The sequence below is a fragment of the Mesoplodon mirus genome (assembly GCF_964341445.2).
Source record: "Mesoplodon mirus genome assembly, chromosome: 3".
NCBI lineage: Eukaryota > Metazoa > Chordata > Mammalia > Artiodactyla > Ziphiidae > Mesoplodon > Mesoplodon mirus.
Window position 1 is genome coordinate 71,438,256 of NC_138978.1, and position 17,810 is coordinate 71,456,065.

General features: G+C 39.9%; 2 protein-coding genes across 7 annotated transcripts in view; both read left to right on the plus strand.

The window, feature by feature from the left end:
• Positions 1-979: 979 nt before the first annotated feature.
• The window catches only part of MIGA1 (mitoguardin 1), a 95,249-nt gene continuing 78,418 nt past the window's right edge, over positions 980-17,810 (plus strand). For 3 of the 6 annotated variants that reach the window (XM_082615674.1, XM_082615675.1, XM_082615679.1), the window contains exons 1-2: positions 1,034-1,284; positions 4,231-4,344. In XM_082615674.1, the coding sequence (XP_082471800.1) occupies positions 1,249-1,284; positions 4,231-4,344 (150 nt within the window). In that variant the 5' untranslated portion in view covers positions 1,034-1,248. Of the gene's footprint in view, positions 1,001-1,033; positions 1,285-4,230; positions 4,345-17,810 lie in introns of those variants that run through there. The other 3 variants (XM_082615677.1, XM_082615678.1, XM_082615676.1) reach the window with 2 other exon arrangements.
• LOC309801458 (2-iminobutanoate/2-iminopropanoate deaminase-like) lies at positions 16,395-16,891 on the plus strand (the record flags this gene model as incomplete). Its single annotated transcript, XM_082616306.1, has 1 exon — positions 16,395-16,891. The coding sequence occupies exon 1, from the start codon at positions 16,460-16,462 to the stop codon at positions 16,889-16,891; it is 432 nt and encodes a 143-aa protein (XP_082472432.1). The 5' UTR covers positions 16,395-16,459.

Here is a 17,810-nt window from a genome sequence, read left to right on the forward strand (position 1 = left end):
TACTCTCACACACAACTCAGTCTGTGCATTTTTAATTATTATTCATCCGGTAACGTCAGACACTGGCATTACCATTCTCCCTATTTTCCATTTCACTAAATGGGAATTTTGAACACTACCAGAAAAGACTGTTCATTCTTGATTCTTAGATAGGAATAGTAGCATGTGCTCTCATATTTTAGCAATCCTTACAAAATTATTTTGGCTTTTCACCACAAATATGCTCAGAAATTGGAATTTGAAAATCTGTAGTTCTGACGGAATGTTTTGGCTCAGGACTGCACATAGAAACAGCATGTTGTTTTCTGTTGTTCTCCCTCCCACCCCATTAGTTTACTGTGTATTAGACAGAAACTTGGAGCTGTGAATACATTGCCTAACCCCTCAGAGTTGACCATATTCACATATTATTTGGTAGCCTAATTCAGTAGGAAACGTGGAGAAAAGCTAAAGAGGAATTGAAATCAATAATAACTTCATCATTAATACAGGATTGGAATACCTCAACATTAATTTGTTTGGGGGCTGAGCGTCTATAGTAGTTCTTAATCTGGGACCTGTGGATTGGTTTTGGGCATCTAACCTCATATATATACACACACACACACACACACACACACACAAACACATGCACTATTTTTTCTTTTAATAGTATGTGAGTGTATTTTTTTAACACTGTATTTAAATGACATATGGAGAAAAGGCCCCATAGTTTTCACCAGATTCATAGTATGGTCCTAGAGCCCTCAAATGGTTACGAACTAGGATGCTAGCTCTTGATAGCACTGTAAGAGGATGCAATTCTTCCATTCTATATTTTATATCTATCTGGCAGGGTGAGAGCCTCTACCCTAAACAAAAATGGCGGGAACTGCTTCATACGTATCCCCATCACGCTGAAAGGCTAGGAGGGCCCCGCGACTTTCTCTCCACCTTCCCACTCCTGACCCCGGAAGGACTCCGCCCCTGGGGTCAGCCTGCGGCTTGCTGCGGCGGGGAGGTAGGCGTGGGCAGGCACACTTACGCTGGAGCGCCAGGTACGCGGGTGGAGCAGGCGGGCGGAGGGTCAGGTGGGGTAGCAGTGGCCACGGGGTAGAGGCTGCTGGGCGGGCAAGAGTGACAGCCTGCGACCTCTGGACTCCGAGTGCGGGTGGAAGAACAGAAAGCCGGAGGGAGGCCCTCCCGGGACCGCTGAATCAGGGTGGGCTGGCGGCCGCTTGGAGCCGGAGCGAGGGTCGGTCGGGGCGGATGAGCCGAGAGGGAGCCCCTTTCCTGGTCCTCTTGGTAAAGAAAAAGGAAGCCCGCAGAGGAGAGCGCGGTGGGGGTGAGGGAGGCCTGAGGGAGGGGCAACTAGTGTGGTACAAATTCCTGCAAGAATGTCAGTGGTTTGAGCGGGGAGTGGTTTTTGGATGAGGAAGATTACCCTTTCCTTGAAGATGCTTTCCGAGAATAATTTAGCATCGGGAGGTTTGTGGCGTTAGAGGCCTTCTGTAAATAAAGTTGTTCAACTTTTATTTTCTGGAGGGAGGACTCCAAAAAGGTCTTGCTCGTGCACAGACCTTTATTATTATTTTATCATTATTGCAAGTAAGCATTTTTGCTGTGTTTCAAGTATCTTCTCAGCTCGGTTGTATAGATTATCAAAATTTTGTGGATATTTCAGACTTTCATTCTTGCTTGGATTATAAAACCCAATTTTAGGGTGTTTAAGAAACAAATTCTATTTATGACACTTATTTTTAACTCTCTCGTGGTTAGAATGGAGAGAAGCGAGTAATATTACGGAGTATAATATTTTTGGTGATGTTTTAGACCCCCCTCTCGAAATTCGAATAATCATGAAACTGCCTTCATGTTTTTTTAAATTAATATTTATGAAAGCAACTGAAGTGACCAGTTTTTAAAAGCTATTCAATTATTAATGATTAAGTTTGGAATCACTTCCTCAGTGATTTTAAATGAAAGGGAATGAGGTGGTTAGAATGCAAAAATAGACATTTGTCAGAATTCTTTTCTTTTTTTTTGGCGGTACGCAGGCCTCTCGCTGCTGTGGCCTCTCCTGTTGCGGAGCACAGGCTCCGGACGCACGGGCTCAGCGGCCACGGCTCACGGGCCCAGCCGCTCTGTGGCATGTGGGATCTTCCCGGACCAGGGCACGAACCCATGTCCCCTGCATCGGCAGGCGGACTTCCAACCACTGCGCCACCAGGGAAGCCCCAGAATTCTTTTAAGAAAACCTCTGCAGCAAATTGAAGTGATTGCTTTATTTTCTTTCTCCTCTGCTTAAAAATCTGAAACTTTGTTATGGAGAAAATCACTTTGGGTGAATTACTCTCAGTACCTTTTTTTAATAAAAATTTTTAATTCAATAGCACAGATAACTTTAATGATCCAGAATCTATTTCGTTACCAAAAATGTTTCTCTAAAAGAAGTTGTCAGGTTTTTTGGGGGTGGGGGGGATAAATGTGCTTCCCCTCCTTTTTTTTGTGTAACATTTCAAAAAAGTAGTACATGTAGGCACTTAAACAATCAAATATTACAGAAGCACTTATAATGAAAAACAGTGGTTCCCTGCCCAGCCTCCCTACATCCCTAGTCTCATTCCTCAGAAGACTATTTTTCACTTGTTTAACTGTTTCTTCATGATTTCTTTTGTATTTCTGAATAATATGTCTCTATCACAGTTTGTTGGTTAGAATAAATGTACTTCAATTAGAACTAATTACACTGAGCTGAAATATTCTAATTAGAATATGAGTGAGGGGGAATTAAGTTTATACTCCTTGAGTGTCCCTAATAGGGAAAAGGTAAACGGTCAGTAGCAGTAACCCACCTTAAGAAGTATTACTGTGCTTGATGTGAAAGGAAACTACTACTTAATCAGTAGTTTTGATAGTTGTCCGAAAGAAAAAAAAATGGGGCTTATTAACGGAAAGGAAACTACCACTTAATCAGTAGTTTTGATAGTTGTCCGAAAGAAAAAAAAATGGGGCTTATTAACGGAAGGGATTAGTCTACTAGAGTTTAGAAAAAGAGAGCAGAGATATATGCAGAAATAAAGGACTTAAAGTATAGCAAATAAGTTTTTATAGAGGGATTGTTGTTAGTTTCTGTTTTCTCTTTGGTAGTTTGTATAGCACTCTGCAAGGAAAGAAGTACTGAATTCGGTAGGCCTAAACATTCTGGCTAGTGGGAAGCCTACTCTTATACAACAGAAACAGTTCTCAGGCTCTTTCCCAGCCTGCATGAAATATTCCTCAGGGTCCGTTAATTTTGTGCTCACCACACAGCCTTTTATACTTAATTCAACTCCCTGCAATGTCTTATTTCAGAAAGGGTATGTTTCGATAGCATATAAAGGTATTCTTTCACTAGATAGTGTATTTCCTTATTATAAATGAGCAAATTTGTAAACTAATTTATATCAGTACTCTGTGAATTTGTTTAGTGTGTATCCAGCTGGGTACACTGATAAAATTGAGTTTCTGGCTCTACAAAGCATAGACCCAGACCCTGAACCATCATGTTTCTGTCAGTGTTCTGCTACCTTTAAGGGCCTTGCTCAGTGATGACTGCCTTCTCTGTGGACAACTGATGTTTCTTTCTTTGGTTTCAATAGAAATAGGCATTCAAAACGATATTAAAATTTCATAGCATGTATGTCATTTCTTTCAAGAGCTTTAAAATGGGATAGTAGGATCAACTATATTACAATATAAAATAAAAAATTTTCTAAAACGGGACAGTAGGAGAATAAATGCATGAGTTCTGAAGTTCAGTGAGACCTGAGGTTCATTTCTAGCCCCTAGAGTCAAGATTCCAATCAGATTTCTTTCAGTACCTGCCCCCACCCAATGCTGTTATTGGAAGGAAATAAGTGGGAAGAAAAATATTTTAAGTTACTATTTAACAGCTGAAACATTTATTTAACCAGAAAAGAGAGAATCTAGAACCTGCAGTTTTCTAAGGAAAATTTACTACTTGAACTCAAAATTGAAATCTAACTCATTTTCTTTTTGGTTACTTTGGTGATTAATAAACTTTTAGCTCAAGTAAATTTGGCTCAGAATGTTATTTTCTTCAGGTTAGTGTGCAAAAAGGAAAGCTGTTTAATTAAGTGCAAAAAAGAAAGCTGTTTAAAAAGAGTTAAATTTTCAATTTGTATCTTTCATTTGTAGAATAACCGGAAATCTTTGTGGCTAATATATTTTTTGTTTCATTTACTGAAGATTAGAAGAGGAGTCATGTCAGAAGAAACAGTAAGTGAATCACAGTTTTCCCTGAGGACAGCAGCACTAAGAGTGTTTGATCTTCCTCTGTCTTGGTACTATTCTCTCTGCCAGGTAAAAAAAAAAAAAAGAAATACGAAGTTGAATAATAAGTCTGTTGCTCAGAGCGTATTGTGTTTACAGTATTTAAATTTCATTTGGGGTTTTAAATGCTTCAAAGTGTTTATTAAAGTAGTTTAAAACTTACTTGGTTTTTATTTATGTCACTTTTTTTGTTGTTATCATATTCATAACTCTTAAAAGGAGATTGCATTACTTTAAAGAAATCTTCCTACCTTAAGTGAATTTACAGTCTATTACAGTTATTTTCAGAGTTATGTTATTCAAATAGGCTTGTTCTCACTATTACAGTCCTTTAATTTTAACTTTACTTTATTGTGGTAAAATATGTGTCACATAAAATTTACCATTTTAGGGCTTCCCTGGTGGCGCAGTGGTTGAGAGTCTGCCTGCCGATGCAGGGGACACGGGTTCGTGCCCCGGTCTGGGAAGATCACACATGCCGCGGAGCGGCTAGGCCTGTGAGCCATGGCTGCTGAGCCTGCGCGTCTGGAGCCTGTGCTCTGCAACGGGAGAGGCCACAACAGTGAGAGGCCCGCGTACCACAAAAAAAAGAAAAAAGAATAATTTACCATTTTAACCATTTTTAAATGTGCAGTTCAGTAGCATTAGGTACATTGACACTATTGTGCAACCAATCTTGAGAACTCTTTTCATCTTGCAGAACTGGAACTCTGGAGCCACTAAACAGCAATTCTTTATTCCCGCTCCCACAAGCTACTGGCAACCACCATTCTCTATTCTGTCTCTATGGATTTGATTTGACTACTCTAGGTACCTCATAAGTGGAGTTACATAGTATTTGCCTTTTTGTGACTGGCTTACTTCACTTAGCAAAATGTTTTCAAGGTTCATCCATGTTGTAGCATGTGTCAGAATTCCCTCTTTTTCCCCAAGTTGGATAACATTTGATTTTATGAATATACCACATTTTGTTTATTCATTCATTGCTGGAACTTGGGCTGCTTCTACCTTTTGGCTTTTGTGAATAATGCTGCTGTGAACATGACTGTACAAGTATCTATTCAGGTTCCTGCTTTCAGTTATTTTGGGTATATACCCAGAAGTGAAATTTCTGCATCATATGGTAATTCTGTTTTTAATTTTTTGAGGAATTGCCATACTGTTTATGATAGTGCTTGCACCATTTTTTATTTCTACCAGCACTGTGCGAGGGTTCCAATTTCTTTACATCCTTGCCAACACTTGTTTTCTGTTTTTTTAATAGTAGCCACTCTCATGGTAGTGAGTTGGTATCTCATCGTGGTTTTGATTTGCATTTGCTTAATTAGTTATGATGAGCATCTTTTCACGTGCTTACTATACATTCTTATATAGAAACGTAGAAGCTGCACGGCCTGCAGGATCCTAGTTCCCCGACCAGGGATTGAACTCAGGCCCCAGCAGTGAAAGCACTGAGTCCTAAGCACTGGACCGCCAGGGAATTCCCAATCCTTTTATATATATATATATATATATATATATATATATATACATATACACACATATGTATATATATATATATATATATTTTTTTTTTTTTTTTGCCGTACGTAGGCCTCTCACTGCTGTGGCCTCTCCCGCCGTGGAGCACAGGCTCCAGATGCGCAGGCTCAGTGACCATGGCTCATGGGCCCAGCCACTCCGTGGCATATGGGATCCTCCCGGACCGGGGCACGAACCCATGTCCCCTGCATCGGCAGGCGGACTCTCAACCACTGCGCCACCTGGGAAGCCCATTTTTAAATATATTTTTAAAATAAATTTTATTTATTTATTTTTTTGGCTGCGTTGGGTCTTTGTTGCTGCACACGGGCGTTCTCTAGTTGCTGCGAGCAGGGACTACTCTTCGATGCAGTGCGTGGGCTTCTCATTGTAGTGGCTTCTCTTGTTGCGGAGCATGGGCTCTAGGCGCATGGGCTTTAGTAATTGTGGCACGCGGGCTCAGTAGTTGTGCCTTGTGGGCTCCAGAGTGCAGGCTCAGTAGTTGTGGCGCATGGGCTTAGTTGCTCTGCGGCATGTGGGATCTTCCCGGATCAGGGCTCGAACTCGTGTCCCCTGCATTGGCAGGTGGATTCTTAACCACTGTGCCACCAGGGAAGTCCCTCCTGTTATTTTTAATATCTGCTTCTAATGCAGTTTACACTCCATTGTAGTAAATAAAAAGATACGTATGGAAAGTAGCATTTATTTCACTAAACTTAAACACTGAATTTCATCAAATCTAGGATGATCATTTTTCACATTTCAACATTTCTAAAACTTGCTTGCATCTTAAAAGGAATAGTACCTTAGATTGATAAAATATAGTATAACTTTATTTTATTTTTCTCTCTCTTTTTCTTTTTTTCACCATGCCGCACAGCATGTGGGATCTTAGTTTCCCAACCAGTTCCCCCACCTTAGTTCCCCCATCTTAGATCCCTGCAGATTGGATCCACGCCCCGGTCTGTGGAAGTGTGGAGTCTTAACCACTGGACTACTGGGGAAGTCCCCTAGTGTAATTTTATATAGGCGAGGATGTTACACAGATGAGATGTATGAGAATAATACTAGTTAGTATTCACTATGTTTAAGACATTAGTTAGGTCATTTTTACATATAATGTCTCTAATCCTTAAAATAACCCAGGAATTTCTGTATCATCTCCATTTTACAAATCTGGCAGCTTTTTAACAACTTAATTAACTGTCTAAAATTGGGTATATAATATGAGATTTGAACTTGCATTTCTTTGATCCCGAAATCCATTTTCTCTCTCTTTCTTTCTTTTCCTTTTTAGGATTACATGATTAAAAGAAAATTTGAAAAATACAGAAAAGAATTAAAGAGAAAATAAAAATTGCCAACAACCCCTCTGTAAAAGTTTATTGGCTGTACTTCAGGTCTTTTATGTCTGCATATATCTCTCTGCTTCCCAGTCCCTCACTCCCCACCCTCACCACTCTGTCCCCCTCATTTGAGATTATAAAGTTGTATATTTTGAGCATTTTCTCTGTCATTAAAAATGCATTATAAGTATAGGTGTACTATAGTTTACTGAATATTTCTCTATTTTTGAGTTTTTGGGTTGTTTCAGCAGTTCATTATTTATATTTAAACCTTTGTCCAATTTTTAGATTTTTATTAAGGTAGATTCCTAGAGATGAAAATATTGAGTCTAAGTGTTTGGTATTTATTCTTTTATTCGTTTATGTTATCACACCATTTGGATGACATTTAAAAAGACCAGCAACAGTACCCACTGTGTGTAAAACAGTGTGTTAGAGATTTTATATTGGTTACATTTACAAACTCTTTAATCCTTACAATGATTCTAAAGTAATATTATTCTTTAAAATTTATTATTTGAATAGCTAATACATTTACATGGTTCAAAAACCAAAACTACACACACACACACACACACACACACACACACACACATACATACATGGAGATGTTTTCTCTCAATGCCTACCCACTTCTATAGGTAACCGTCTAGATTACTTGGATATCTTTCAAGGTTTCTTTATTCAGATATCAGCAAAAGCAGTTATATTTTCCTTCCTTCCTTCCTTCCTCCCTCCCTCCCTCCCTCCCTCCCTTCCTTCTTTTCTTCGGCTGTGTTGGGTCTTAGTTGTCACGTGTGGGCTTCTCTCTAGTTGTGGCGTGTGGGCTCCAGAGCATGCGGGCTCAGCAGTTCTGACGCACAGGCTTAGTTGCCCCACGGCATGTGGGATCTTAGGTCCCCAACCAGGGATCAAACCCGGGTCCCCTGCATTGGAAGGCGGATTCTTTTTTTTTTTTTTTTTTTTTAATTTTATTTTATTTTATTTTTTTGCTTTATAACAAATTTAATCAGTTATACATATACATATGTTTCCATATCCCCTCCCTTTTGCGTCTCCCTCCCACCCTCCCTATCCCACCCCTCCAGGCGGTCACAAAGTACCAAGCTGATCTCCCTGTGCTATGCGGCGGCTTCCCACTAGCTATTTACCTCACGTTTGGTAGTGTATATATGTCCATGCCACTCTTTCACTTTGTCACAGCTTACCCTTCCCCCTCCCCATATCCTCAAGTCCATTCTCTAGTAGGTCTGTGTCTTTATTCCTGTCTTACCCCTAGGTTCTTCATGACATATTTTTTTCTTAAATTCCATATATATGTGTTAGCATACAGTATTTGTCTTTCTCTTTCTGACTTACTTCACTCTGTATGACAGACTCTAGGTCTATCCACCTCATTACAAATAGCTCAATTTCATTTCTTTTTATGGCTGAGTAATATTCCATTGTATATATGTGCCACATCTTCTTTATCCATTCATCCGATGATGGACACTTAGGTTGTTTCCATCTCCGGGCTATTGTAAATAGGGCTGCTATGAACATTTTGGTACATGTCTCTTTTTGAATTATGGTTTTCTCAGGGTATATGCCCAGTAGTGGGATTGCTGGGTCATATGGTAGTTCTATTTGTAGTTTTTTAAGGAACCTCCATACCGTTCTCCATAGCGGCTGTACCAATTCACATTCCCACCAGCAGTGCAAGAGTGTTCCCTTTTTTCCACACCCTCTCCAGCATTTATTGTTTCTAGATTTTTTGATGATGGCCATTCTGACTGGTGTGAGATGATATCTCATTGTAGTTTTGATTTGCATTTCTCTAATGAGTAAAGATGTTGAGCATCCTTTCATGTGTTTGTTGGCAGTCTGTATATCTTCTGTGGAGAAATGTCTATTTAGGTCTTCTGCCCATTTTTGGATTGGGTTGTTTGTTTTTTTGTTATTGAGCTGCATGAGCTGCTTATAAATTTTGGAGATTAATCCTTTGTCAGTTGCTTCATTTGCAAGTATTTTCTCCCATTCTGAGGGTTGTCTTTTGGTCTTGTTTATGGTTTCCTTTGCTGTGCAAAAGCTTTTAAGTTTCATTAGGTCCCATGTGTTTATTTTTGTCTTTATTTCCATTTCTCTAGGAGGTGGGTCAAAAAGGATCTTGCTGTGATTTATGTCATAGAGTGTTCTGCCTATGTTTTCCTCTAAGAGTTTGATAGTGTCTGGCCTTACATTTAGGTCTTTAATCCATTTTGAGCTTATTTTTGTGTATGGTGTTAGGGAATGATCTAATCTCATACTTTTACATGTCCCTATCCAGTTTTCCCAGCACCACTTATTGAAGAGACTGTCCTTTCTCCACTGTACATTCCTGCCTCCTTTATCAAAGATAAGGTGACCATATGTCCGTGGGTTTAACTCTGGGCTTTCTATCCTGTTCCATTGATCTATCTTTCTGTTTTTGTGCCAGTACCATACTGTCTTGATTACTGTAGCTTTGTAGTATAGTCTGAAGTCAGGGAGCCTGATTCCTCCAGCTCCATTTTTCGTTCTCAAGATTGCTTTGGCTATTCGGGGTCTTTTGTGTTTCCATACATATTGTGAAATTTTTTGTTCTAGTTCTGTGAAAAATGCCAGTGGTAGTTTGATAGGGATTGCATTGAACCTGTAGATTGCTTTGGGTAGTAGAGTCATTTTCACAATGTTGATTCTTCCAATCCAAGAACATGGTACATCTCTCCATCTATTTGTATCATCTTTAATTTCTTTCATCAGTGTCTTATAATTTTCTGCATACAGGTCTTTTGTCTCCTTAGGTAGGTTTATTCCTAGATATTTTATTCTTTTTGTTGCAATGGTAAATGGGAGTGTTTCCTTGATTTCTCTTTCAGATTTTTCATCATCAGTATATAGGAATGCCAGAGATTTCTGTGCATTAATTTTGTATCCTGCAACTTTACCAAATTCATTGATTAACTCTAGTAGTTTTCTGGTAGCATCTTTAGGATTCTCTATGTATAGTATCATGTCATCTGCAAACAGTGACAGCTTTACTTCTTCTTTTCCAATTTGGATTCCTTTTATTTCCTTTTCTTCTCTGATTGCTGTGGCTAAAACTTCCAAAACTAGGTTGAATAAGAGTGGTGAAAGTGGGCAACCTTGTCTAGTTCCTGATCTTAGTGGAAATGGTTTCAGTTTTTCACCATTGAGGACAATGCTGGCTGTGGGTTTGTCATATATGGCCTTTATTATGTTGAGGAAAGTTCCCTCTATGCCTACTTTCTGCAGGGTTTTTATCATAAATGGGTGTTGAATTTTGTCGAAAGCTTTCTCTGCATCTATTGAGATGATCATATGGTTTTTCTCCTTCAGTTTGTTAATATGGTGTATCACGTTGATTGATTTGCGTATATTGAAGAATCCTTGCATTCCTGGAATAAACCCCACTTGATCATGGTGTATGATCCTTTTAATGTGCTGTTGGATTCTGTTTGCTAGGATTTTGTTGAGGATTTTTGCATCTATGTTCATCAGTGATATTGGCCTGTAGTTTTCTTTCTTTGTGACATCCTTGCCTGGTTTTGGTATCAAGGTGAAGGTGGCCTCGTAGAATGAGTTTGGGAGTGTTCCTCCCTCTGCTATATTTTGGAAGAGTTTCAGAAGGACAGGTGTTAGCTCTTCTCTAAATGCTTGATAGAATTCGCCTGTGAAGCCATCTGGTCCTGGGCTTTTGTTTGTTGGAAGATTTTTTATCACAGTTTCAATTTCAGTGCTTGTGATTGGTCTGTTCATATTTTCTATTTCTTCCTGATTCAGTCTCGGCAGGTTGTGCTTTTCTAAGAATTTGTCCATTTCTTCCAGGTTGTCCATTTTATTGGCATAGAGTTGCTTATAGTAATCTCTCATGATCTTTTTTATTTCTGTAGTGTCAGTTGTTACTTCTCCTTTTTCATTTCTAATTCTATTGATTTGAGTCTTCTCCCTTTTTTTCTTGATGAGTCTGGCTAATGGTTTATCAATTTTGTTTATCTTCTCAAAGAACCAGCTTTTAGTTTTATTGATCTTTGCTATCGTTTCCTTCATTTCTTTTTCATTTATTTCTGATCTGATTTTTATGATTTCTTTCCTTCTGCTAACTTTGGGATGTTTTTGTTCTTCTTTCTCTAATTGCTTTAGGTGCAAGGTTAGGTTGTTTATTCGAGATGTTTCCTGTTTCTTAAGGTGGGATTGTATTGCTATAAACTTCCCTCTTAGCACTGCTTTTGCTGCATCCCATAGGTTTTGGGTCGTCGTGTCTCCATTGTCATTTGTTTCTAGGTATTTTTTAATTTCCTCTTTGATTTCTTCAGTGATCACTTCGTTATTAAGTAGTGTATTGTTTAGCCTCCATGTGTTTGTATTTTTTACAGCTCTTTTCCTGTAATTGATATCTAGTCTCATAGCATTGTGGTCAGAAAAGATACTTGATACAATTTCAATTTTCTTAAATTTACCAAGGCTTGATTTGTGACCCAAGATATGATCTATCCTGGAGAATGTTCCATGAGCACTTGAGAAAAATGTGTATTCTGTTGTTTTTGGATGGAATGTCCTATAAATATCAATTAAGTCCATCTTGTTTAATGTATCATTTAAAGCTTGTGTTTCCTTATTTATTTTCATTTTGGATGATCTGTCCATTGGTGAAAGTGGGGTGTTAAAGTCCCCTACTATGAGTGTGTTACTGTCGATTTCTCCTTTTATGGCTGTTAGTATTTGCCTTATGTATTGAGGGGCTCCTATGTTGGGTGCATAAATATTTACAATTGTTATATCTTCTTCTTGGATCGATCCCTTGATCATTATGTAGTGTCCTTCTTTGTCTCTTCTAGTAGTCCTTATTTTAAAGTCTATTTTGTCTGATATGAGAATTGCTACTCCAGCTTTCTTTTCATTTCCATTTGCATGGAATATCTTTTTCCATCCCCTTACTTTCAGTCTGTATGTGTCTCTAGGTCTGAAGTGGGTCTCTTGTAGACAGCATATAGATGGGTCTTGTTTTTGTATCCATTCAGCCACTCTGTGTCTTTTGGTGGGAGCATTTAGTCCATTTACATTTAAGGTAATTATCGATATGTATGTTCCTATTCCCATTTTCTTAATTGTTTTGGGTTCATTATTGTAGGTCTTTTCCTTCTGTTGTGTTTCTTGCCTAGAGAAGTTCCTTTAGCATTTGTTGTAAAGCTGGTTTGGTGGTGCTGAACTCTCTCAGCTTTTGCTTGTCTGTAAACGTTTTAATTTCTCCATCAAATCTGAATGAGATCCTTGCTGGGTAGAGTAATCTTGGTTGCAGGTTTTTCTCCTTCATCACTTTAAGTATGTCCTGCCACTCCCTTCTGGCTTGTAGAGTTTCTGCTGAGAGATCAGCTGTTATCCTGATGGGGATTCCCTTGTGTGTTATTTGTTGTTTTTGCCTTGCTGCTTTTAATATGATTTCTTTGTGTTTAATTTTTGACAGTTTGATTAATATGTGTCTTGGCGTATTTCTCCTTGGATTTATTCTGTATGGGACTCTCTGTGCCTCCTGGACTTGATTAACTATTTCCTTTCCCATATTAGGGAAGTTTTCAACTATAATCTCTTCAAATATTTTCTCAGTCCCTTTCTTTTTCTCTTCTTCTTCTGGAACCCCTATAATTCGAATGTTGGTGCGTTTAATGTTGTCCCAGAGGTCTCTGAGACTGTCCTCTGTTCTTTTCATTCTTTTTTCTTTATTTTGCTCTGCAGCAGTTATTTCCACTATTTTATCTTCCACCTCACTTATCCGTTCTTCTGCCTCAGTTATTCTGCTATTGATCCCATCTAGAGTATTTTTTATTTCATGTATTGTGTTTTTAATTGATGCTTGATTCATCTTTAGTTCTTCTAGGTCCTTGTTAACTGTTTCTTGCATTTTGTCTATTCTATTTCCGAGATTTTGTATCTGGGAAATAGAATCTTGGATCATCTTTACCATCATTATTCTGAATTCTTTTTCAGGTAGAGTGCCTATTACCTCTTCATTTGTTAGGTCTGGTGGGTTTTTATCTTGCTCCTTCTCCTGCTGTGTGTTTTTCTGTCTTCTCATTTTGCTTATGTTACTGTGTTTGGGGTCTCCTTTTTGCAGGCTGCAGGTTCGTAGTTCCTGTTGTTTTTGGTGTCTGTCCCCAGTGGCTAAGGTTGGTTTAGTGGGTTGTGTAGGCTTCCTGGTGGAGGGGACTAGTGCCTGTGTTCTGGTGGATGAGGCTGGATCTTGTCTTTCTGGTGGGCAGGTCCACGTCTGGTGGTGTGTTTTGGGGTGTCTGTGGACTTTTTATGATTTTAGGCCACCTCTCTGCTAATGGGTGGGGTTGTGTTCCTGCCTTGCTAGTTGCTTGGCTTAGGGTGTCCAGCACTGTAGCCTGCTGGTCGTTGAGTGAAGCTGGGTGCTGGTGTTGAGATGGAGATCTCTGGAAGATTTTCGCCGTTTGATATTATGTGGAGCTGGGAGGTCTCTTGTGGACCAGTGTCCTGAAGTTGGCTCTCCCACCTCAGAGGCACAGCACTGACTCCTGGCTCCTCAATTTGGGATGATGTGTTGTCTATTCATGTATTCCACAGATGCAGGGTACATCAAGTTGATTGTGGAGCTTTAATCCGCTGCTTCTGAGGCTGCTGGGAGAGGTTTCCCTTTCTCTTCTTTGTTCTCACAGCTCCTAGGTCTCAGCTTTGGATTTGGCCCCGCCTCTGCGTGTAGGTCGCCGGAGGGCGTCTGTTCTTCGCTCAGATAGGACAGGGTTAAAGGAGCAGCCTCTTCGGGGACTCTGGCTCACTCAGGCCAGGAGGGAGGGAGGGGCACGGAGTGCGGGGCGAGCCTGCAGCGGCAGAGGTCGGCGTGACGTTGCACCAGCCCGAGGCGCACCGTGCGTTCTCCCAGGGAAGCCGCCCCTGGATCCCGGGACTCCGGCAGTGGCGGGCTGCACAGGCTCCCGGAAGGGCGGTGTGGGCAGTGACCTGCGCTCGCACACAGGCTTCTTGGCGGCGGCAGCAGCAGCCCCAGCGTCCCACGCCTGTCACTGGGCTCCGCGCTTTCAGTCGCGACTCGCGCCCGTCCGTGGAGCCCCTTTAAGCAGCGCTCTTAATCCCCTCTCCTCGCGCACCAGGAAACCAAGAGGGAAGAAAAAGTCTCTTGCCTCTTCGGCAGCTCTAGAGTTTTCCCGGACTCCCTCCCGGCTAGCTGTGGCACATTAGCCCCCTTCAGGCTGAGTTCTCGCCACCAGCCCCAGTCCTCTCCCTGCGCTCTGACCGAAGCCCGAGCCTCAGCTTCCAGCACTGTGTGCCCCGGCGGGCGAGCAGACAAGCCTCTCGGGCTGGTGAGTGCCGCTCGGCACCGATCCTCTGTGCGGGAATCTCTCCGCTTTGCCCTACCCAGGTATGTGGGGAGTTTCTTGCCTTTTGGGAGGTCTGGGGTCTTCTGCCAGCGTTCAGTAGGTGTTCTGTAGGAGTTGTTCCACGTGTAGCTGTATTTCTGGTGTATCCGTGGGGAGGAAGGTGATCTCCGCGTCTTACTCTTCCGCCATCTTACCCGGAAGTGGAAGGCGGATTCTTAACCACTGGACCACCAGGGAAGTCCTATATTCTGTTGGTTTTTTTAAAAAATATTTATTTATTTATGGCTGCGTTGGGTCTTCATTGCTGTGTGCAGACATTCTCCAGTTGCAGCAAGCAGGGGCTACTCTTCGTTGTGCATGGGCTTCTCATTGTGGTGGCTTCTCTTGTTGCAGAGCACAGGCCCTAGGAGCGCGGGCTCAGTAGTTGTGGCTCATGGGCTCTAGAGTGCAGGCTCTGTAGTTGTGGCACATAGGCTTAGTTGCTCCGCAGCATGTGGAATCTTCCTGGACCAGGGCTCGAACCCACGTCCCCTGCGTTGGCAGGCGGATTCTTAACCACTGCGCCACCAGGGAAGTCGCAATTATATATTCTTATTTTCTCTTTCTTATAGAAGGTAGGTTACTACTTATGTTCTTGCTTTTTTTATACTTAAAACATTTCCTGGAGTTTTTTCCATATTAATATATGTAGTTTTTTGTTTTTGTTTTTGTTTTTGTTTTTATTCCTGCAGCTACATGATGTTTCTGTATATGGACATTTGGGTTGTTTCTGATCTTGTTCATTACAAACAATGCTATAACGAATAAGCTTGATAAACTTCAATTCACATAGGTACAGGTATAGGATAAATTTTTAGATTTTGGATTTCTGAGTCAAAGAGTAAATGTATTTAAATTTTGATAGATGTTGCTAAATTTCCTTCCATAAGGATAGTATTGTTTTGCACTCCCCAAAGCTTTGGGATTTTTGCCAGTTATTTTTGTGTGTTTTGCCCACACTGATTCTACTATACAACCTGCTTTTCAATCCTAAGAATAATTTCTGAGGCCAGGACTATTGTCCACATTGTTCCATGGAATATTTTTTTTTAAATAATATAAAGAATCATTGCAAGTAAACTTAAGGATACATCCTCTACTCTCAGTCATGGTATTGAGTATCCAAAACTCATTCCATGTTATGAAATGCACTAAGGTGGGTCAGCAACCTACAGGCTATGGGCCAAATTCAGGCCGCTGCCTGTTTTTACAAGTGAAGTTTTATTGGAACACAGCCATGCTCATTTGTTAATGTATTATCTGTGACTGTTTTTGTGCTACAACAGCAGTGTTCATTGGTTACAATAGAGACCGTATGTTCCACAAGCCTAAAATAATTTACCTGTCCTTTACCAAAAAAGTTTGTTGGCCCTGTACTAAGAGAGTAGGCTATAGTTTGGATAGCATCAAAGGGCCAAGAAAAGACCAAGGAAAAGCTCAGAGTTCTTGTTCAGACAGTTCTATAGCTTTAAATAGTTTTGTTGATTCTCCCAATTCAGAGTGTTATGTGGAAAAGACTAAGAATTAACTAAGCACTTAAAAAATAAAAATCTGTCTAAATGTAGTGTGGTATCTTGAGTTGGCCTTAGAATAGAAAAAGAACATTAGTGGAAAAACTGGTAAAATCGGAATAAAGATTATAGTTTAGTTAATATTGTAATGTTAATTTCTCAGTTTTGACAAGAGTACTATGGTTATGTAAGATGTTACTATCAGAGAAAAACTGAGTGATATGGGAACTTCCTCTACTATCTTTGCAACTTTTCTGTAAATTTAAAATTATTTCAGAGACCCTTGAGATGCGAGTAGGAACAGTGTACAGGGTAGTTGTCTCAGAGGGGTGGCAAGGGAAAAGGATTAACCATGTTGTCTTTGATCAGAAAGGTGATAAGCACCGCGAAAGCCCCAGCGGCCATTGGTCCCTACAGTCAGGCTGTGTTAGTCGACAGGACCATTTACATTTCAGGACAGCTAGGCATGGATCCTGCAAGTGGACAGCTTGTGCCAGGAGGGGTGGCAGAAGAGGCTAAACAAGCTCTTCCAAATGTGGGTGAAATTCTGAAAGCAGCAGGCTGTGACTTCACGAATGTGGTAAAAACACCTGTTTTGCTGTCTGACATAAATGACTTCAGTACTGTCAATGACATCTACAAGCAATATTTCCAGAGTCGTTTTCCTGCAAGAGCTGCTTACCAGGTTGCTGCTTTGCCCAAAGGAGGCCGTGTTGAGATTGAAGCAGTAGCTGTCCAAGGACCTTGTGACAGCATCACTCTAAGTGGGCCCAGTGTTACTTAGTCTGGAATTTTAATAATGTTTTTAAATTAATGTCTTAATTTTTACAGTCTCTGTTGGAAAGTGTAAGGTTGACTGAAATATCTGAAGTTATTATGGAAATACCATATAATAAGGGGAATTGAACATGAGTTAAAGATTAATGATGAATCTAGTTACTGAAGTTATAAATTACACTTCTATAACACTCATATTACTGGATGTGGGAAAAGAGACACATTACATAGTTACATATGTTACTCATTACATGTTACACATTACATAGTTACTCAGAAAAATAAAAGTAAAGGGAAATAACATGTAGGAAAGATGAGTTACTATTCCTGAGAAATAAGAGCACACCTAATTCAGTTAAACTATTAATTTAATGATGTGAAATATTTAGTTTTCATGTCAGATACATGATTCTGCTTTTACTTGAGTAAAATTATTTAAGTTTGAATGTTAGAGGTAAAGGAGAAGAAACTGGACCAAATTTTATATAGATAATATTTTTCTAATGGAAATAAAACATGCAGATTTAAAAAATAAATAAAATAATTTCAAAATAAGGTGTTTAAAAATTTTTTAAATTAAAATAATAAGTGCGTACATTTTTGGAATGTGTATCATGTGTCAGATATAACTTTACGTATGTTATCTCCTTTCACAACAACCCTGTGAGGAAGATGGTATTATTCTCATTTGTCCAGAGGTCACAGTTAGCATATGACATGTGGTGTGTTCAAGTTATCAGAGAGATTCATTCAAAGTATGTTTATTGAGTATCTACTCTGTTTCAGTTGATATAAAGTGGTGAACAAGATCTAGATATAATCCCTGGCATTATTGAGCTTAGAACTTCAGTAACGCTCTTAAGAGTCCCCCTGCCGGAAAAAAAAAAAAAAGGTGTGTTAAGTACTGTGTTAGAGGAATAGATCAA